Consider the following 22,363-nt stretch of genomic DNA (forward strand, 5'->3'; position numbering starts at 1 on the left):
CGTGTGTTTTGCTTCCTGTTATAGCAAATCTCATTTGTAAATTATGTCCAGTCTTTTCTATAATTGCTAGAGCGGTCTATATGATGATCCTTTTGGAATGCTGAGAATTCAAATTAGTATTAGAAAATTTAAGACTAGCATATGTCCTTGAATTTTGCTAGTGCAAAGGTAAACTCATTGAACCATCAACTATTATAGAAATGATCCAACTTAACCCAGTTATTAAATGATCGGGATTGGATTTATCATCTTGACCTAGTTAGCTTGTTTCAATTAGATCCCATCAATGTTCTTGCAACTTGATCCATTTAAGATCTATTTAATATATCGATGATGTTTAGGACCTATTTAACCTAATTTAACTTAGTTGATTTGATCTAAGCTCTTCGTTAAACAAGTTATGTAGATCAACTTAGATTACCTGTTTAATAAACGGATTAGGTTCGGGTTAATGGGTCTTTTTCTAATACCTTCATCTCAAACCAAGTCGATCTATACATGATCCATTGCCATCTACAAGAGACTTTACCAATTCAATGACTTAACACCCTTCATGGAAACATCACTTTCTACTTCCCACTTTTTATAATTTTGAATTACAAAAATTCTATGAGCAACTGGTTAGTCACAAAATTTTCCTTGGGCCATAGGTGCTGGATTGGAAACTAGTGACATCAATATCTCCATGCCACTTGGCCCGAATTTTTTCTTTTTGCCTTTTCCCTTTTTGTTTTTGTCTGAACAATTGGTTGGCTGGTGGCATTGTTTTTACTACAAACATTGTGCTTGTGAAGATGCTTGGATGGGCCAGGCAAAGTTTTAGATCTTCTTCTGAAATGATCTTTTACAGTATCCAATTTGAGGGAGCCATGTTAGCTCTCGTTCGTTTGAACAGAACGGTGAGAACTGTTTCTCATTTTCCATTTGTAAAAAGCATATGACTACGTAAAAATGTTTCTTTTCTTCTTTTTTTGATCTGATTAAGTTTCAATGAGTGAAAGGCCAATGTATGACTTGATCGACTATAAATACGAGATCATTGCACTTCATTCTTTCTTTATATCTACAACAGAAGAGTTTGATCCAGAATCCTCCAGACCTCAACTTGAACAAAATTCCTCCATTCCAGATATGTGCAGGCTTTTCTCGGTTGTGCTAACATTTAGGTTCATCCAACACCTGGGGGGTTGGTTTTAAATGGAAACACACTCGTAATTAATTGTTTTCAGCTATAAAAAAATCTGCTTCATAATTAAGCTATATAAGAATCTCATGCAACCTTTATTGAAAAAAAAAAAAATCATCTAACTTGAGTTTTGGAGTACAGAAACATCAACTGCTTTTTGCATGAACTCAAGGATATCCCATGCACGATGTCCTGCATCACACCGTAGCACTCAGTGAACTCTCTGCGGCAAGTCTACCATCAAAATTTAAGCAGCAATGATGGAGCTTTTGGGTTTTAGCATGTCAACAGAGATCAAGTTATACAATTACCAAGTGCATGTATGCTGTCTAGGAGTAAATATACTCTCGATGCCTGTAAATAGATGCATGCATGCACATTCTGCCTCAACTCGAACTCAAAGTAGATACCTAGGGGTATTCCCTCCAATAAACCATTCCAAGTGGCTCTTATCCTCATCAGGATGCCCCAAAAAAACCAGGGATCCACGCATAACGTGAGTGTAGTCTGGAACGGAAACCAAGTATCTACATGAAGCAAGAAATCTTTCAGCATTTGGAAAGCCAATTCACACATAAAAAGGAAAAAGAGCAATTGCACATAAGAAGATTGTGCATGCTATTGCAACTCTGAAACTTCAAACCTGTTATTCCACTTAAGCAAGCTGTGCCTTGATGAATTAAAACCACTGTAGCACAGTTTGATTATATACAGAGCATTTTTCGCTATGTATAGTTTCTTCTAAAACTGTACCAAAACTGAGGCAATTACATTTTGAAATACACTCTATACACCAAAAGAAACAGACAAGGCCTTTGATCTGCAAGCCAAGACCAGTTTCATTCCTGAAGACTAAAACCTCTTTATTCTTTTCTATAATTTCAATTCTTTTTTTAGATATTTTCAACCAAATTTCCCCCTTCCCTGTATCGTTTTCTTCTTCAATGCCACAATCCTCTTTATGGAGAACCTCCATCTCAACACAGATAACAATGTCCTCCATCCTCTGTAGGCTTTCCCATGGACAGCTGCTGTCCGTGCTGCTGACATTGCAAGGAAGCCGGTGACGGCAGTTCCCAGGTCAGCCGAATCTGCACCAAGGCTATGCGAGAGCAAAGAGATGTTAGAATTCATATACTGCTGCAAACTGTCTTCACCAAATAATGCCTGGTTGCCACACTCGTCATAAATTGAAGGGTTGGAAAATTTTTCTAGGTCTCTGGAGTCTTTGAAAGCATCCCGGCCCATAAGACTCTCTGACTCGGCTTCAAATCTAGATTCCATACTATCCACACCTTGCAGACCATAAGCATCTGAGGCCCTTGTGACCCCTATGGAAAAAATGTCTGGTGATGGGATGCTTGCATGAGTGAAACCAAAGCCATCAGCTTTAACAGGACTTGGGAAAGTGTTGTACACATTATCTTGTGAGGATCGTGACCCTGAGGCAAAAGGAGGAGGTGCATTTGAAGTGTTGCCCAAAATAGATCCAGTGTCACAGGTCAGCACATCATTCCAATGTTCAAAAGCAAGTTTTACAGCCACTTGTGCTTCTGCCTGTTGACATGTCCAATAAGTGGGAACAACTTTCACTTCTGATTAATGAAAAAAGAAAAGATCCTGACAAAGAGGTAACAGTAAATGAAAATACACACCTTTTCATTATCTGAAAGATTATTCAAAGCAACAAATTGCTGCTCAGAAATTAACCCCATCACTTGTCCCACAACATTGAATACAACCCCAGGTTTTGTGTGACCATTCGGATAGTAAACATGCGGCTGATCACTGATTGTGCAAGTCCGAGCATGTTCCACGGTGACCTCCCACATCTTAGTAGACATGCCACTGCCCAAGATCTGCATAGCTTATGCAAAGAAAGGTGATGGTTAATGCGAATATGATGGAAGATTTATATTTGTTGATGAAATTTACTTATGCCATAAATGCAAATAAGTAGATGTTTAATTATTTAATGGCTATGATAACCACAACCAAAGTATAATTAGATATGACAGCAGGACTAGCGACTAGCATCATGGCATGCAGCACTGTATCACTGCTGATACTTTGAACTATGACAAAAAATTAATTTAAAATAAATAAAAAATGCACAGACTTTTGTTTTCCATAAGCAACTATAATTGCTAGTTAAGTTGGTGAAAACTTGAAAGCATAAAACACCAAAATAATCTACTAAAAAACAATAAAGAGACAGGCTAATACATTTCGGAGCCTTGTTGCATCCATGACCAATAAGGTCAAGAAATCCTTGACAGTATGGATATTTTCACTGCTCAGACGCTTGTGAAAAGCACCATCTTTACCGATTTTCTCTAGTCGCCAGACTTCATCCGAAAGTGATGGGGGATAATGCTTCTTGTACACTGCAAAAGGAAATGAAAATTTAGATGGCTATAGAACAAAATACATGTAAAGCCAATTAGGTAAGCAACCTTTGGCACAATAATATTGAAAACAATATGACTGACAAAGAAAAAACAAGCAAAACAGTGATGCCTGACTAGTGAGGAAAAGAGAACCCCAAGACTGGACAGTTTGACAACACATATCTGAAATTCAGTGAGCTGTTAAAAATAAGGCAATGCCGTGGCTCATGGAATCATTAGGGTGCCTGCAAGCTCTGTCCAGATATTGTAACAATGTTATACAGATGGATTCCTGAGCCCAATGTTGTATCTTTCTTGAAGGCCTTTTGTGGCTATAACCCTTCAACAAAAAAAACTCTAACCACATGGAATAATATAGCATGTATACCTTGCATGACAGTGTTTCCCTTTCAGTTATTCATCTTTTTTAATGAAAGCTATTGCATATAGCATCCTTTGAAATGCAGGGAGCTCATATATGTCATGTGATAATCTCATCTAGTGTGGGATCAGGTGAACCATATAGTTAGAATTAGGATAACACAAACTCGTACGGACTTCAAGGAAAGTTCTCAAAATTTTTGACAAAAACACACATGCAAAGATGCATGAAAACATTGGTAACAGATCCCATCAAACACCTTTCCACTTTGTTATCTTGAACCTCAACAACTTCTAAAGATCAGAACACTCATCCGTTCTTCCATCAGTTTGAGTATGAAAGCTTGGCCTCCTAGATTGTCCTGTGCCAAGAGGATATAGTGATGAAGAATCAACTAAGATGGTGTGGGCATGTGTAGCAAAGACTTGAGTAACCTCAATATAGAAAGGAGTTCCACTTTATGTCAAAGGTCAAGTAGAAAAGATCCAAGATAACCTTCAGGGCTCGTTTGGTTCGCGGGAAGTACTTTCCCTTCTAGGAATATGATTCCTGGGAATTAGATTCCTAGGAAGAGGATCCCTAGGAAAGTATTTTGGCATGTTTGGTTAACCATGGAAAAGTGACAAATTTCCAAAGTGCTTATGTTTGGTTGACCATCCACTTTCCTGGGAAAGTTATGTATAATTCCTATTATGCCCTTAATAAAAATTAGATCTTTAATGCCTCTTTAATGCTTCTTTAATACTGAAGGGTCTTTTTGGGAAAAAATAAAAAAGGAGTAATTCCCACCTCATGGGAAAGTAACTTTCCCATGTTTCTCATGGGAAAGACTTTCCCATGAAATGTGGGAATCATATTCCCATGGGAAAGTAACTTTCCCATCTCTCTCCTTTGAAAACTCCAACCAAACAAGAGGCATTTCATTACTTTCCCGTTGACTACACTTTCCCCCCTCCTTTTCCTGCGAACCAAACGAGCCCTCAAAGTAGTTTGTGAAAAAGCATTCACGCAGCCCTAGTAGCTCAGCTTCATCAATTGGAATGTTGATGCCGGTTTTATGCATACACTTTTACACACACACACACACACACACAGAGAGAGAGAGGGAGAGAGAGAGAGAGGGAGAGAGAGACTGCAGAAATAAATAAGATTGCAGTCCAGAAATTCCAACACAAATTCTCAAGATTTGAAGGTCAAAATACGGCATTATAAACGAGATCATTCAATAATAGGATAGCTTTTTAGCTGCAATCGATAATAGATTCATATTACATTCCACATTACATCAGATCAAACAGTAGGAAAAACAACATATTTCCAACACGAGACATGAAAGATGAAAATGTCATTTTTTCTAAAAAATATAGATCAACATATGTGTTATAAAAATCATGCTTTATTATGAAAAATACTTCCATGAATGTTTTAATGAAAATAACTTTATTATGAAATATGAATCTGATCATGCCATTTAACGTTTTCATTTATTTATGTGTATGTTTTAAGAAAAAGATATAAGTTTTCTAAAGGCTTTCAGATAGCTATGTATGATCCCTAGAATTGGAGAAATCGACATCCTAGAGCTAGCATCCAACGAAAACGGCCCTCTGCCAATGGGTTAAAGTTGGTAACGAATACTGTCACGACCCCCGCCCCGTTCCCGGCGGGCCGCCGCGACGGTCCTAGGGTGCGGGTAGGCATAAGGCCACCAGCCACCGCGTAGAACCCTACTACCTATCAATCATCAATAAATCTTGAAAAATTTGGCATGATGCATCCACAAAATGATCACTTTTCCTATAGTGACCTGTCAGGATTATCTCAATACATACAACATACTACCTGTCAGAGCAGCAATCACATAATCTGTCACATATAAACCTGGACAATATATAGCAATACATTATCACAGGCACACAACTGATCTGCACACATATATATACCTGCTTCCCAATCCATCCATGGTCAAACCCATATCCACAACAGGATCTATGACTGTAACTATGCACTATATATAATAGAAGGTTTATAATACACCAAAAGGGGATAAACCTCTATCTACATTATACTATACTATACTATACTATGGAGCGGCACAGCTAGCAGGCAACCACTAATCCTGCTCCTCTCTATACAATACCTTTCCTGCAATCAAAAACATCAAACTGGGGAGTGAGTATATAAATACTCAGTGAGTGGAGTAGAGAGTACTATGCACATGAGACAAGATATAATCATGGCTCGAGGTAAAATCTCAAGATCAATAACAAGATGAACATGAACTCAACATAAAGAATATGGAGTAAATCATCAATATCACCACAATCAATATCAACTCATCTGAAGCATATATGGAATAATCAAGTCAACATATATGCTACTCATGAATATGTTCAACAGGTCATAGTACTGAATCATATAAATCAGGTGTCAATAGGCTGAATCATCAACAAGACAGCTATCGGGAGGTGGGTTTTACGCCCCAGGCGAACCAGCAACAACTCTCTACTACCATATGCATACATCGAATATGACACCACACCAATATGTAAATCATCACTAGACAGCTGTCGGGAGGTGGGTTTTACGCCCCAGGCGAACCAGCAACAACTCCCTACTGTCACATGCATATGCAGGATAAGACACCATACCGATAACATAAATGCTAGACAGCTATCGGGAGGTGGGTTTTACGCCCCAGGCGAACCAGCAACAACTCCCTACTGTCACATGCATATGCAGGATAAGACACCACACTGATCATATAAATGCTGGCCAGTATCCAGAACAGAAATCCATCTCACATCTACATACTAAACGGCACCTCGCGGGAATTCTACATCCGCGGAAAGCCATACTGCACCTCGCGGGGTCTTACTATGCCCGGCGGCAAGCAGAATATAAGTCGTAGGACCGGCCGATCCTACGCCTAGGGCCGTGTCCCCCCCTAGGAAGGGACTGGGCTCCGCCCACCCAGAAGGCTACTATGTGCACAAAGGCCGATGTTCAACCCCCATCGACTATAGGTGTCCTGCAGATACTGCCAAGCCATGCATAAATGCCATAATGCACCCTCCCAATACTCTACTAAAAAGGAGTATGATCAAGACTACCACTCACTCGACTCCGACCCAATCATAAACTAACATCAGGGTTGGGAGTGAGGGTCAAGGAAGTGCAATACAACTCAATATACCACTAAAAAGGCTCTACAAATCTTTGAAATAGAGGAAATGAAATTAATTTACAAAAGAAATCATTTCACAATTCAAATCCAATTTAACTACTCATAAAAGAGTATAATCAAGTTTGGAGAAACAAGATTATAGAAGAATCTACTACAATATCAATCAATATGCACAAGTGGAATCAATTCACACTTGGCGGTATTCATGAAAATGAATTAAGGATGCTCATGGTGCAAAGTACATGACTCCCACTCACCTGTCAATCCGGCACGACCTCGATACGCCTCTAGAATTTTACAGTAGGCAGCAGGGGACTTCTTCCTCTTGTTCCCTAGCTTCTTGCCCAACTGTGACATGCATTTACAATACATTTAGTCTTGTATCAAGGGCTATAATCTACGTGCCAATTATAACATAGGGAACTTTAATTGATTCAACTCCCCTGTTCCCTAAATCTTTTCTTTTCTTTCTTCTTTTTCTTTTTAATTAATTAACTCACCATTTATATGTATTAGGGACTCCTTTGCATGAGTACAAGGTCCCTTTTAGCTTGATCTAGGCTTAATACTCTATTATAGCATGAAATCCCCTATTTTCCACCCGGATGAACAGTAACCCGAACTGACAGTGGGTTACTTCATCCCGGTTTTGATCCACTTTCAGGACTCCAAATTTGATGAAATTTTTACCTAACATTCTACACTCATAGGGGATTCCAAAGAGGTAACATGCATTACTATCGGAGGTCGTTTGACCCCCTTAATAATTCGCCGAAGTTGGGACTTCGACACAGTTTTTCCGTAGTGCCGGAAAAATTTGTCAAAATCCGATTCTTCTTCTTTTAACCACCTCTACAACCCTTATCCGACCCCTCTAGACTATATCCACCCTTTGTATAGCCTAATGTCATCAAAAGACTAGATAGAGATGGATATTTACCTTTTTCTTTTTGGAAATCGAGGTCCTTGCGTAGAGGGGAAGGAGATCTACACTTTTCCCTTCAGCTGGAAGTGCAACCGGGATCCCTTTCCCTCTCGAATCCCCTTCCTCTTCTTCTTTCTTCTTCTTCTTCTTCTCTTTTTCTTTCTTTCTTTCCTCTCTGTTTCACGCCTGAGACTCCCTCTCTCTCGGTTTCATTCCACCGACAGCACAACCCTCTAATTAAATCACATCAAAACACTATTCACCCTTTTTTTAATATTATTAATTTCCCATTTTGCCCTTGCCACTTCGATATATCTGCAATTATGCCATTATCTTTTGATTCCTTCCCATTTTGCCCCAACACTTCAACGCATCTACTATTATGCCATTAACTTTTGATTCCTTCCAATTTTACCCCTTATATCAATTTTAAAGGACTATTCTATCCTTTTTTTATATAAAAAAATAAAAATAAAAAAAAAATTTTGGGGTTATTACATCCTCCCCCCCTTATATAAAATTCGTCCTCGAATTTAAAAGAGTAAATTACCTGATTACTCAAAGGGGTGAGTGTATCTGCTCTTCATATTCTGCTCAGTGTGGTATTGGGAATCAAATAAATTAGGAGTGTTTTACCTTCTATCTCTACCACATAGGTAGGATATACATACTTCGCTTCTATACTATCCCCTACAGGTGTACTAATAGCTAAGGGGATATACATTAATATCTTATCCTTAGCTAACTTTTTAGCAAAATAAGGGAACACAAATGAATGGGTAGCTCCACAATCAAACAACACTCTAGTTTTAATCTTATCAATAAGGAGCATACCTGTCACAGCTACATTTAATGCCTGTGCCTCTTGTGGATTTACCGTGAACACCCTTCCTTGCCCTCTGCCTACTGGAGCTGATGACTGAGATGGTCCAGCACTCTGCTGTGATGTTTGTGCTTGACCTCTGCCTCTGCCTACAGGCTCCCTACTACTAGGCCTGTCCATCTGCATAGAAGGGTAGGATGCCAAAGGCACAAACTGCTGGGTGGCACCCTGCGAGCATTCTCTAACAAAATGACCCGGCTGTCCACATCTGTAGCACACTCCCTGACCCATTCTGCATCTACCAGGGTGCTGCTTCCCACATATGCCACATACTGGCCATGATTGGAACCTAGATTCAGTTCTGGCCATAGTGACTGGAGGACGAGGTACTGATGGTAGAAAAGTATCTTGTGATTGACCTCTTTCCCTCCATTTCCTCTTACGTGGGGCAGGTGGAGCTGAGCGTACAGACTGCTCCATCGGGCCCTCCGAGAGATCTACTTCCTCAGATCTACCTCTGCTGCTTTGCCCTTTCCCCATACTTATTTTCCTCTATTCTCTTTCAGCTCTTTCTTCTTTGTTTCTGGTCTCCCACTGTTTTGCTTTATCTATCAGCCTAGACAAGGTGGGGACCTCTACTGCCAGTACTGCATTATAAAGCGGAAAAATCAAGCCCCGCCTGAATCTTTCTATCCTGGCAGCTTCAATGGGGATGATGTAAGGAGCATACTTCCCCAAATCTAGTGAACTCACGAGCGTACTCAGATACGCTCATTCCGGGCATCTGCTTCAGCCTCTCAAACTGAAGAGCCCGATTTTGCCTCTCAGCCGGAGACAAAAACTCATCCATCACTGCTTGCCTGAACTCTTCCCAGGTTGGAGGATTCCTACTGTACAATCTGTCCTCCATATGCCTCTGGTACCAGTCCCAGGCATCTTCCTTCATTGTAAGCCCTACAAGTTCTATAGCTCTTGCATCAGAACAGGGCAGTCTCCGTATCATCTTTTAAGTCTCCTCCAAGAATCTCTGGGGATCTTCACCTTCTTTCCCCTTAAACTCCGGGGTTCTGAGCCTAAGAAATTCCTGTACAGTAATCCCCTCATCATCTAGAGCCCGCCTGGCCAAACTTCTTGGCACAGGTACAGGAGGTGGGATAGATACTACTGACGGGGCAGGAGGTTTCCCCCGAGCAATCTGCTCCCTCAGAGCCTGATTCTCCGCCAGTAACTGTTCCATCAATGCATCTCTACTTCCTACCTCTCCTTGATCATCAACCCTCCGTCTATCAGCAGGAGGAGATTTTTCTCTTTGGGGCTCGACATGTGCGGAACCCGCATCCAATGCTATATCTGGCTCCATCCTCTTTCCAGGATGAGCAGGTCCTCTCCTTGGAGGTATTTTTTTATATGTCTCTAAAAGAATCAAGAGAGATGGCAGTTATTACACACTGAGTCATAATATATTTTACTGAATTGTAAATGACTCATAAAATAACATACAGAAAAATCCTATGCTCCATAGTATAATCCTATACTTAATCCTGACTCATCCTATTGCTCTGACAGGACTCTTCTTAACCTTTGCTCTGATACCAAGCTTTGTCACGACCCCCGCCCCGTTCCCGGCGGGCCGCCGCGACGGTCCTAGGGTGCGGGTAGGCATAAGGCCACCAGCCACCGCGTAGAACCCTACTACCTATCAATCATCAATAAATCTTGAAAAATTTGGCATGATGCATCCACAAAATGATCACTTTTCCTATAGTGACCTGTCAGGATTATCTCAATACATACAACATACTACCTGTCAGAGCAGCAATCACATAATCTGTCACATATAAACCTGGACAATATATAGCAATACATTATCACAGGCACACAACTGATCTGCACACATATATATACCTGCTTCCCAATCCATCCATGGTCAAACCCATATCCACAACAGGATCTATGACTGTAACTATGCACTATATATAATAGAAGGTTTATAATACACCAAAAGGGGATAAACCTCTATCTACATTATACTATACTATACTATACTATGGAGCGGCACAGCTAGCAGGCAACCACTAATCCTGCTCCTCTCTATACAATACCTTTCCTGCAATCAAAAACATCAAACTGGGGAGTGAGTATATAAATACTCAGTGAGTGGAGTAGAGAGTACTATGCACATGAGACAAGATATAATCATGGCTCGAGGTAAAATCTCAAGATCAATAACAAGATGAACATGAACTCAACATAAAGAATATGGAGTAAATCATCAATATCACCACAATCAATATCAACTCATCTGAAGCATATATGGAATAATCAAGTCAACATATATGCTACTCATGAATATGTTCAACAGGTCATAGTACTGAATCATATAAATCAGGTGTCAATAGGCTGAATCATCAACAAGACAGCTATCGGGAGGTGGGTTTTACGCCCCAGGCGAACCAGCAACAACTCTCTACTGCCATATGCATACATCGAATATGACACCACACCAATATGTAAATCATCACTAGACAGCTGTCGGGAGGTGGGTTTTACGCTCCAGGCGAACCAGCAACAACTCCCTACTGTCACATGCATATGCAGGATAAGACACCATACCGATAACATAAATGCTAGACAGCTATCGGGAGGTGGGTTTTACGCCCCAGGCGAACCAGCAACAACTCCCTACTGTCACATGCATATGCAGGATAAGACACCACACTGATCATATAAATGCTGGCCAGTATCCAGAACAGAAATCCATCTCACATCTACATACTAAACGGCACCTCGCGGGAATTCTACATCCGCGGAAAGCCATACTGCACCTCGCGGGGTCTTACTATGCCCGGCGGCAAGCAGAATATAAGTCGTAGGACCGGCCGATCCTACGCCTAGGGCCGTGTCCCCCCCTAGGAAGGGACTGGGCTCCGCCCACCCAGAAGGCTACTATGTGCACAAAGGCCGATGTTCAACCCCCATCGACTATAGGTGTCCTGCAGATACTGCCAAGCCATGCATGAATGCCATAATGCACCCTCCCAATACTCTACTAAAAAGGAGTATGATCAAGACTACCACTCACTCGACTCCGACCCAATCATAAACTAACATCAGGGTTGGGAGTGAGGGTCAAGGAAGTGCAATACAACTCAATATACCACTAAAAAGGCTCTACAAATCTTTGAAATAGAGGAAATGAAATTAATTTACAAAAGAAATCATTTCACAATTCAAATCCAATTTAACTACTCATAAAAGAGTATAATCAAGTATGGAGAAACAAGATTATAGAAGAATCTACTACAATATCAATCAATATGCACAAGTGGAATCAATTCACACTTGGCGGTATTCATGAAAATGAATTAAGGATGCTCATGGTGCAAAGTACATGACTCCCACTCACCTGTCAATCCGGCACGGCCTCGATACGCCTCTAGAATTTTACAGTAGGCAGCAGGGGACTTCTTCCTCTTGTTCCCTAGCTTCTTGCCCAACTGTGACATGCATTTACAATACATTTAGTCTTGTATCAAGGGCTATAATCTACGTGCCAATTATAACATAGGAAACTTTAATTGATTCAACTCCCCTGTTCCCTAAATCTTTTCTTTTCTTTCTTCTTTTTCTTTTTAATTAATTAACTCACCATTTATATGTATTAGGGACTCCTTTGCATGAGTACAAGGTCCCTTTTAGCTTGATCTAGGCTTAATACTCTATTATAGCATGAAATCCCCTATTTTCCACCCGGATGAACAGTAACCCGAACTGACAGTGGGTTACTTCATCCCGGTTTTGATCCACTTTCAGGACTCCAAATTTGATGAAATTTTTACCTAACATTCTACACTCATAGGGGATTCCAAAGAGGTAACATGCATTACTATCGGAGGTCGTTTGACCCCCTTAATAATTCGCCGAAGTTGGGACTTCGACACAGTTTTTCCGTAGTGCCGGAAAAATTTGTCAAAATCCGATTCTTCTTCTTTTAACCACCTCTACAACCCTTATCCGACCCCTCTAGACTATATCCACCCTTTGTATAGCCTAATGTCATCAAAAGACTAGATAGAGATGGATATTTACCTTTTTCTTTTTGGAAATCGAGGTCCTTGCGTAGAGGGGAAGGAGATCTACACTTTTCCCTTCAGCTGGAAGTGCAACCGGGATCCCTTTCCCTCTCGAATCCCCTTCCTCTTCTTCTTTCTTCTTCTTCTTCTCTTTTTCTTTCTTTCTTTCCTCTCTGTTTCACGCCTGAGACTCCCTCTCTCTCGGTTTCATTCCACCGACAGCACAACCCTCTAATTAAATCACATCAAAACACTATTCACCCTTTTTTTAATATTATTAATTTCCCATTTTGCCCTTGCCACTTCGATATATCTGCAATTATGCCATTATCTTTTGATTCCTTCCCATTTTGCCCCAACACTTCAACGCATCTACTATTATGCCATTAACTTTTGATTCCTTCCAATTTTACCCCTTATATCAATTTTAAAGGACTATTCTATCCTTTTTTTATATAAAAAAATAAAAATAAAAAAAAAATTTTGGGGTTATTACAAATACGAACTATGATATCTTGTCGATTAAGAAGATGGCCCTGTCACGGGTTATAGTGACCATAGCACGAATATCTATGAGCAATGTTTTGATCCATAATAGGATTAAATGATGTGAAGAATGATTTACAAATTCATTTGCACTATAAACAGAACTATGTTTATGAAAGATGGATGATTTGTCCATGCATGATTTGTTTTATGACTTGATATACTGTATTATGAAATGCTTATTTTGGAATATCTGTTATTTTTCTTAAATGATGCATTGACATGAAAAAACCTATGCTTGATTCGGTAAGGTAAAGTAAGATTTACTTATTGAGCTGTCGCTCATATATTTCTAGTTTTATTTTTCTCTCTCCAAATGAATAGGGTTGATAGGAATGAAGGATGATCCAAGCTTAGAGTTCACGCTAGCAAGCTTGGCGATTTTGTAGAAGAATTTTAGTATTTTAAGTTGATTATGAATTTGTAGTTAATGATTTTTTTTTTTTGAATATTGAGGATTATGGGCTTGGTATTTATGTTTGGAAAGACGCTCTAAACCAGTATTGGTTACATTTAATGGATAATAAAATTAAACTTCTATTTATTATATTTTGTTTAAGATGGATTTGAAGATTAAATGTAATGTTGGCTTCGTGTTATCGTGGGTTGTACCCCTTGGTAGCATGTCCGTGTTATGTTCTGAATTTGGGGCGTGACAAAAATATGCTAAATAAGTACTTACAACAACCAAACTTGAAATGAATTTTTTTCATTAGTAACAATCGTGCTATCAATTATCAAATAAAAACTAAGCACGTGTTGTATGGCTCGCTCCGTATTTTTCTAAGTGTTCTTATTTTGGATTAGCATATCAAGATTTTCCACAAATTATCATGCATATCACGAGTTTCTCTACATATCAATTGTGTATGTATATATGTAAAATGACCTGTTTATACATATATTTTAAAGGCACTATTAAAACTTTGAAATATAATTTAAGAATACAGTATGAAACAAACATATAGAATATGAATTATAGCATAGATAATAACATGTCAGGCATCTCTTTTTCAAGCTGATAAAGTCAATAAGCAAAAACACCCAAAGGCTATTCTTCTTATGTCTAATTAACATAGGTGCATCAACGGCATCCCATGAGTAATTCAGCATGAAAAAGTACCATGAGAATCTAGACTAATGAACAAGAATACTAATATACATGACGTAAACAATCATACAAACAGAAAATAAAAAATTTTTTTTGATAAACTTACACTCTCCACGATGATCCTTAACCATGAATGGCTCAGTCCTGGCTTCCCTTACTCTCATTCCACTAAAGTAGCCATCCACAACCTTTGCCCCTAGCCTGAATTTTCGACTTCGAGTCCAGCTGGAGTTATCAGTAAAAGACAGCTCTCCTATCACACCAAACCCTTTATTAAGTTCTACAAGGGCATCCCCAGTAAGGAGTGATCGCTTGCCTTCCCTTTCCCTAACAATATTACTTCTAAATTCCTCGTATGTCCAATTCTCCTCTTCACCACCTTCAAAGTCTCCCTCTAGAACTACTATTTCCACCTTCATCGAGGACTCAGGACCTGACACAACAACTTGCCCAGTCAAGGCATCAACTAAAGCTATAGTTATGACTGAATAGTCCTCTCCTTCAATTCTACAGCCAGTGAATATTGGAAGAGAAAGCTTATTGTTGAACTGTAGTTGTAAAGTTCTTGAGGTGGATGGAAATATCTGCTTTCCACATTGTCTGTACAATAACAAAGAAAACTATCAAACACAGAAACATGTTATCTACAAATTTAGTCAAACAGTAAGTTAAGGTTTATTTTTGTTGAGTTCCAAGTAGAAACATTAATGTTCATCAGTAAGTGTCAGTTCTCACGGAGTCATGCTAGCCAAGTGGTTTGCTAGAGCCAATTCAACTTCTTCTTTTACCTGGTGAGAAATGAAAGAGAATATGAATTAAGTCTTCATGCAGCATTCTATACACACTCTCTATAGAATACTTATAAATGTAAAATGCAGACACAAAAACTGAAAAAAGAACTCTTGCACAATCCCTTTTTTCGTCACATCTTATCTCATCATGATATCAAAAAGAGATCCCAATCAGAAAAACAATGACCACCACTAGCAAAAGACAGTTGACTCCTACAATCTGCTTCAAAGAAAATAATAAGATCCTGACACTTGCTGCCAGTCCCGCAACATCAATTTTATCCTAGATCACCGTGTAATTTCAAATCAAAACCTGGCGGCAAAGACACATAATAATACTAATAAATGCATAATGAAAATGCAAAAACAAAAGCACTCTAAATGTCATCATCTTTGACAAATAGGAAAATGATATCCCAATTCAAAACTAGTCCCTAGCAAATAATATTTTTCTCCAAAATCTATCCTCCAAAAGAATTCCTAGATCTTCTTTCTAAAAGAAAATGATTCTGATTTATGTTCTTTGACATGCATTTTTCCCAGACTTACCATCGTATAAAACACGGCATTTTTCCCTGATATTGCTTGTGGAAGGATTAGATCCTGACTAGCAATAAACACAACAAGGTAATGCCACCTCTAAACAAAATACAAAGTCTTCCAACCTAAGGACTTGTACACCGAAGTGAGCGTTGTGCACTTGATTCAATGAAACATGAGTAGCATAATTGAACAATGATTGTAAAAGCATATGATCACGATCAGTAGAATCAAACTCATAAGTAGCATCACATGTAAATTTAGAATTTAGCTGTTTAAGAAGATATCAAAATCTGGACCTGTACTTAATTCTTTCAACACGAAGGGAAAAGTAAAAACCTAGACAGCTGGAAAACTAAAGCAACCCTACAACCAAGGCAATTGTTGACATCATGGCATGCACAAGATCTTCAACTTATGGCTGTCACTAATTACTGTAAAATAAACAATTACCTTCAAATTAAGTGATTTATCTTTGAGAAGTAAGATCACATACAAGTTGTTAAAAAAAAAGAAATTGTCCTTGTGTAATATTAGGTTATTGATAAGGACATCAATTTGCACAGCCATCATGTACAGGATTCTGATTTAACATATTAGCAAGAGTGAATGATCCTCTAAATACAGGAATAATTATGTGACATTAACTATGAGGCAACACCATTATTTTTAAAACCAAATTGGATGGAACTAGCTGGTTCAAATGAGTCTGACTCGGACCAGCTGCGTACAGATCCAATCTGGCAAAAAAGTTGATAAACTAATGAAGCGTCTGATCTAGACAGTCCTGTATCGCACGATGTGGAAACTTAATGAGCTGGCACAGTAAAATTTATTTAACATGATAACATTAACTTCACTTAATAAGAAAAGAAAAATGGTTGCCTTTTCCAGGCTTGATCTTACTACTTTTTCAATACTTACATACCAGTCTACCAGTAGGCTATCAGTTTTAAGGGGCTGATAATGGAAAAACAGACTACTAAATAGGCCGCAAGTTGCCCACGCTATTATCAGATCTTGAAAAATACAAATGATTTTGGATACCTTGTCCCATAGCCAGGTGACTCATAACAACGTTGAAAGGGTTGAATGTATTTTTGTGAAACCTTTAAAGTCTTATTCATGCTCTGCTCAGCATGGATTTTAATACCAGAGATCTCATCTATCACATTGCAGCTGATACCGAGATGGACCATGATATTGAAATCTCGGCCGAAATGGAAAGTAAAACAGGAAAGGACTGAGATATTTGCTGATAACTTTGTAACCGAGATATTTAAAAATCAGCAAAAGTCCGAAGTTACTACTATTTTAGGAAACTAATTTGAATATTTGTAGTTAGAATTAATTTAAGATGGTATACAACTGGTTAGAAAATCTCAGCTGACATTTTGATATCATATAGGCTCACAAAGTGGGATGTATCATATTACAGTGGGTGATGTGCTAAGGGCCAAGATAACAATTACAACGTATCGATGCATCTCCTAGCTCTCCAACTCTGCTTTGTTGAGACTGTGCTTTCCTTTTCCTCTTCCACTTATATCGTCCGCTTTTCTTTCTTTTCCAATCATGCCTTTTATAGATGGTGTTAGGGTGGCAAACAAGTAGCATGTGATGAGACCCCAAGCATCCAAAAACCATGTGAAAAATAATCTCCATAATTATATAAAAAAGTGTTAGATAACGGATCAAAATCATCAATCAGATACGCCTTTCTGTTAGATCCATCACATGTGACAGAACCATAGCCATCAATAAAATCATTCACATGCATTGCTTGTGCCAAACATTACTTACTAAACTAGCTAGCATGACTGATTACTAGTTTTTCAAACAGAAATAATGAAGCCCGAGCCTGTTAATCACCTAGAAATATACATGCCCAGTTAAGATGTGATATGATTGCATCATGGTGCCTAAGGACATGATCTAATTGATCGTTGTATCGACTAGTTGGTTCATGGTCCCTTACCATAAAAATAGCTATATGTACAGCAGCACCAACTATGAGAAATCCACCGATCCACATGTGATGTGTGAACAACGAAAAATGTGTAACATAATCAATAGCTAGGTATGGATAGGGGGGCATGGAATACATATGGTGAGCTACAATAATGGTTAAAGAACCTAACATAGCCAGATTAAGAGATATTGAGCATACCATGATGTTGTAGGATTTCATATAGGCCCTTATGGCCCTGGCCTGTAAATGGACCTTTATGAGCCTCTAAAATGTCTTTAAGGCCATGACCAATGCCCCAGTTAGTCCTAACGATCAGGAAAAGAATAGCAATAGCTAAATGATGGTGTGCAATATCGCTCAGCCATAGGCCCCCTGTTATTGGATCTAATCCTCCACGAAAACTCAAGAATTCTTTGACCAATTCAAGGTAAAAAATGGGGCTTGCTCCCTTGGCAAAACTAGAATAAAGTTGAGCCAAAAGGCCCCGATTCAAGATAAATTCACGAGGAAGTATATCTCTTTAGTATCAACTCCAGCATCGAGAATTGGTTAATCGGTAAAGATATATGGATTTGGTAAGATGATAGACATATGTAGGATCATAACGTCCATACAATTGCTGGTATATAGTGCCATGGCTCTCCTAGGGCATGTTTGGTGTTGCTTCTAGTTTTTAAAAAAGTTATTCTCACAAAAGGAGAAGCCAGAAGCTAGGTTTTTCCTAGATTCACCTAGAAGTTCTTTTAGATTTTTTTCTATTGTAGAAGCACTTTTCATTTATTGTTACAAACTCACCCCTCTTCTTCTCTACATCCATCCTCAGCATTTATTTGCCTTTCATGGTTAAGTTCATAGCTTTTGATTGCAGGCACAGAAATTTTAAACTCTTTATATTATTTTGTTTATTTATGTTTATCTTTTCCTTCCACACACACATTCCCATTACCCCTTATCTAAGATATTAAGCTCCAGCAGTCTTTCATGCCATCATGTGCTTTCAGGTACATTCATGGCAAACTTTCAAATTATAATCTACTATGAATTTGTAGTGGATGTTTAGTTTATTCTCAACAGCTTTAACATGAAGATAATAGGTACTCCATCCCACCCAACTTTATTGTATGAAAAAGCTATACAATATAACCTATGTGTTATTCTAATTATATGGCTGCCTAGGGAATTTCTTATACTCCTGAAACATCCCAACACTTGCTCGATGAGTAACAAAACTCAATTTCCAAAATCTGTGTACATGAGAAATTTGTACACACTAACTCTTGGGAAGTGGATTGAAGAGAAGGCAGCTCTAGTCACTTCAATGTGTCCAGGCTTCTAGAGAAAAGAATCACAAAAGTAACAAAGTTTTTCCCGTAACAAAATTCAGTATCCTAAATGGATGTTCCCCAACAAACTCCTATCACATTCTCCCACTTCCCTAGAGAGAGAATCCACTAAAGAAAAGAAAAGAAAAGAAGAATAAAAAATGGAAAATATTTATTTTTTATCTCCAACAATCACTCATGATTTTCTTTTCTTTTTTAAAATAAGAAAACACAAGAAAATATTGAGCAACTTGTACCGTGCAAAGGATGGAGGTGTCTCATGGACTAGAACCTCCATTTAGTGTTAGTTTAAAGTTTAAATGAATTGGAGGTTACGAATAGTGAACATAGTCATAAGGTAGAAGCATTGGATCAGAGATCTACAAACAACAATCATAGTATAGATTCAAGATTAATTCGAACAAGGTAGTGAATCACCACCATGCACTAGTACCTTATCAGAGAACAACTCAGCTCTCATAGTCACAGCCTTACAATAAATGTTCATACAGTAGAATAATTTTCAAGCTATTTTGACACATACAACCATGTAGCTAGGATCATGGAACTCAGAGTATTAGTAATTTTATCATCTATATGGAAACTAATAATCCACCAAATGGATGTAAAAAACCACCTCAAATGGAAAACCAGAAAAAGAAATATCTACTATATAAGATACACATTATAATACATAAAAGCATAACCATTCAACCTTATAATACATATAACATATGTCATATGTTATCAATAATATATTTAATAATATATACAGATTAAATAAGGGTAATATAGTTCCCAAACAAGAAAATATTTATAAACTTCATAAATAGTTATGTGGATTTACACGAGAATCAAAATAATGGCATGAGAAACTTGATCAAATCTATGCGACATAGACTCAAGTGCATGTATCGGGTGTTGGTACATGTCTAAGCATCAGAAAATATTATTATTTAAGAATTTCTTCTTATAGAGCCGTGTCCAAGTGCCATACCAATGCCAATGTTGAAGTGTCAGGTGCAGGTACATTACGCTAATTAAAGGGTCAAGTAACATAGGATGAAACAGTTTCATCTTTCGGGTTTACAATAAATTAGCATAATAAGCTATTCGACAGTAAACTAAATAAAAATAATTAGTATGTTGATATTATATCTATGTATAGGAATATGTTTGAAATAATGTTTGGTTAAGGGATTTTCATTTTCCGGCTGCTGGAAACTCACCCAAGTATAGTCAGGTTAGGTTCAGGTTTGTCATCTGCACCAATTAGGTCAGCAATGATGGTTCCAACATTCAAGCAATTAGACCTTTCATACCATAAGGTGAGACTAGATGGTTTAGAGAAATACGGCTTTCTTAAAAAATAAAAAAGAAATGGCCATCTGTAAGATGTTTATCGTCGTTCTTGCATCTATTCTTGTTGAAAACATAAAATATTATTGATACAATCTGTCAGTTTTATCCTCTTTCTGTCGATTATATTATTAATTATTTTGAGCAGAGGTCGACTGCTTGACTCTACGGGCAAGTGGGAGGACAACACAAAACTTCACCAACCCTTGCAATCCAACTATTTTCACCGACATATTTCAAGTTCATGATCAAGAGGCAGGAATAGGAACACTCACAACTTTTCGAACCAAAGGTTCGAACAGCTTCTGAAGCTGGTCCAACTGAATTGCCTTCTCCACAATCCTGACAAGCATTCAAAAGAATCCCCTCAATCCTCAGAAGACCAAACAAATCCAGCACTACATGAATAGACATAAAATCTTTAAAAAAGAGAGAGAGAGAGAGAGAGAGAGAGAGAGAGAGAGAAGGATTAAGAAGATGGGAAAACACCGACGCTCTGAAGGAGGGAACCTTCTGGCGCTTCTCGTCTGATCCCGCCTTGCTCCCCTCGGGCTTGCCCCCCTCGGGCTGCCGCTTCTGCGACATCTCGCTCGGGCGATGACGGGACTCCGAATACCCTCTTCCCCCCCCGGCACCTACTCTATCGATCTATCCTTTCGATCTCAAAAGTCTCGCCGGCGTTGGTGCTGGGATTGGTGCTTATCGCCTCCACCGCCGCCGTCTTTTGGTGCGTACCCTCTTTTGGATTCTTCTCTTTTCGCTTCCCTTCCCTTCTCCTCCCTTTAACGACGCCTGTAATCTCGTTTTAAGTTAATACCCCGTGAATTCGAGTGGGCTTCTTCCTATACTTATGTGGAGGACAGAGAGAGGGAAATTGGAAGAGAGGAGGAGAGGGAGAGATGATATGAAGGTGGAGTGGGGCCCACAGAAAGCGCGTCTCAGAAGTAAAGGCGTCGCCATCCACGCGCTTGGGAAGAGGGTTGGATCTTTCACACGAAGGGAGTATTCACCTTCCTTCAGGCGAATCCACCGTTGGCTCATCCGCTGGTCGCTTTGAGAGCTGTGCACATGGGCGATCCGACGGTGGATGAAGGCGAATCCTTCGTACCACCTCCTCCCGCGCTTGTACCGGACCGGCGGCGTCGCTCCCACGGCCCGGCATGCCGGACGTTAATTAAACAGCCTTATTTTAAACATTTACTTGAAAATAAGTTTTTATTTAAAATAAAAATAATTGAGTAATTCATATTAAAAGTTTTTTTTTTTTTTTTACTACATGGCATCGAAGGATTAGTATTTGCAAGGGAGAGTTATTGTGCGCTACAAAAACAAGTTTCATTGATTCATGGGTTTTTTTTTAATATATATTTTTCAAAGTATTGATTGAAATAACAAGAATCTCAAAACTTGTTAATAAAATTTTTTATTATTAATAACAAAAATATTCAAGCAACGGCAGCTTTGGAAAGTTGTACCCGCCGTTTGTTCACCGTAAGATTCGGGTGCTTTACACGTGTCTAGGCTTATGTCGGATCCGCCTTTTTTTTTTTTTTTTTGACTGTCGTACTTTGCCACCGTCCGACCGGCTACTCTGCTTTGATAACTAACCGTTACGAAGACCGCGACGAGGTGCGCTGTTGGGTGCTGTGTTCCCTCCATCGTCGTGACTAATCAGCATATCGCACGTGTCCGATGAAGAGGATGTAGGCTAAATTTTGCGATGAGCGATGGTGGAAACCAAGCAGCAGATCCGCAG

At 38.8% G+C, this 22,363-nt stretch overlaps 1 protein-coding gene across 3 annotated transcripts; it reads right to left on the reverse strand.

Annotated features, from left to right (window-relative positions):
- Positions 1–1,222: 1,222 nt before the first annotated feature.
- LOC103723851 (calmodulin-binding protein 60 A-like) lies at positions 1,223–21,470 on the reverse strand. 3 transcript variants are annotated; one of them, XR_005506984.1, is made up of 8 exons: positions 21,101–21,470; positions 20,883–20,949; positions 15,359–15,411; positions 14,730–15,223; positions 3,413–3,573; positions 2,842–3,045; positions 1,830–2,743; positions 1,223–1,713 (listed from the first exon to the last, which is right to left on the reverse strand). XR_005506984.1 is itself a non-coding variant. In XM_039115999.1 (7 exons), the coding sequence occupies exons 1-7, from the start codon at positions 21,190–21,192 to the stop codon at positions 2,090–2,092; spliced, it is 1,725 nt and encodes a 574-aa protein (XP_038971927.1). In that variant the 5' UTR covers positions 21,193–21,470; the 3' UTR covers positions 1,788–2,089. The 3 variants fall into 3 exon arrangements, 2 of the variants coding, with proteins under 2 accessions (XP_038971927.1, XP_038971928.1); XM_039115999.1 differs by lacking the exon at positions 1,223–1,713 and having other exon boundaries at positions 1,788–2,743; XM_039116000.1 differs by lacking the exon at positions 1,223–1,713 and having other exon boundaries at positions 1,788–2,743; positions 21,118–21,469.
- Positions 21,471–22,363: the final 893 nt, after the last annotated feature.

This window comes from Phoenix dactylifera, unplaced genomic scaffold (genome assembly GCF_009389715.1).
Source record: "Phoenix dactylifera cultivar Barhee BC4 unplaced genomic scaffold, palm_55x_up_171113_PBpolish2nd_filt_p 000046F, whole genome shotgun sequence".
Taxonomy (NCBI): Eukaryota; Viridiplantae; Streptophyta; class Magnoliopsida; order Arecales; family Arecaceae; genus Phoenix; species Phoenix dactylifera.

Coding starts and splice junctions, on each gene's coding strand:
- LOC103723851 (XM_039115999.1), bottom strand. CDS start 21,192: ATGTCGCAGAAGCGGCAGCCCGAGGGGGGCAAGCCCGAGGGGAGCAAG. Junction 3,574..14,729: donor TAAGGATCATCGTGGAGAGT/GTAAGTTTATCA, acceptor TTCCTTTTGCAG/TGTACAAGAAGCATTATCCC. Junction 3,046..3,412: donor ATGCAACAAGGCTCCGAAAT/GTATTAGCCTGT, acceptor TAAGCTATGCAG/ATCTTGGGCAGTGGCATGTC.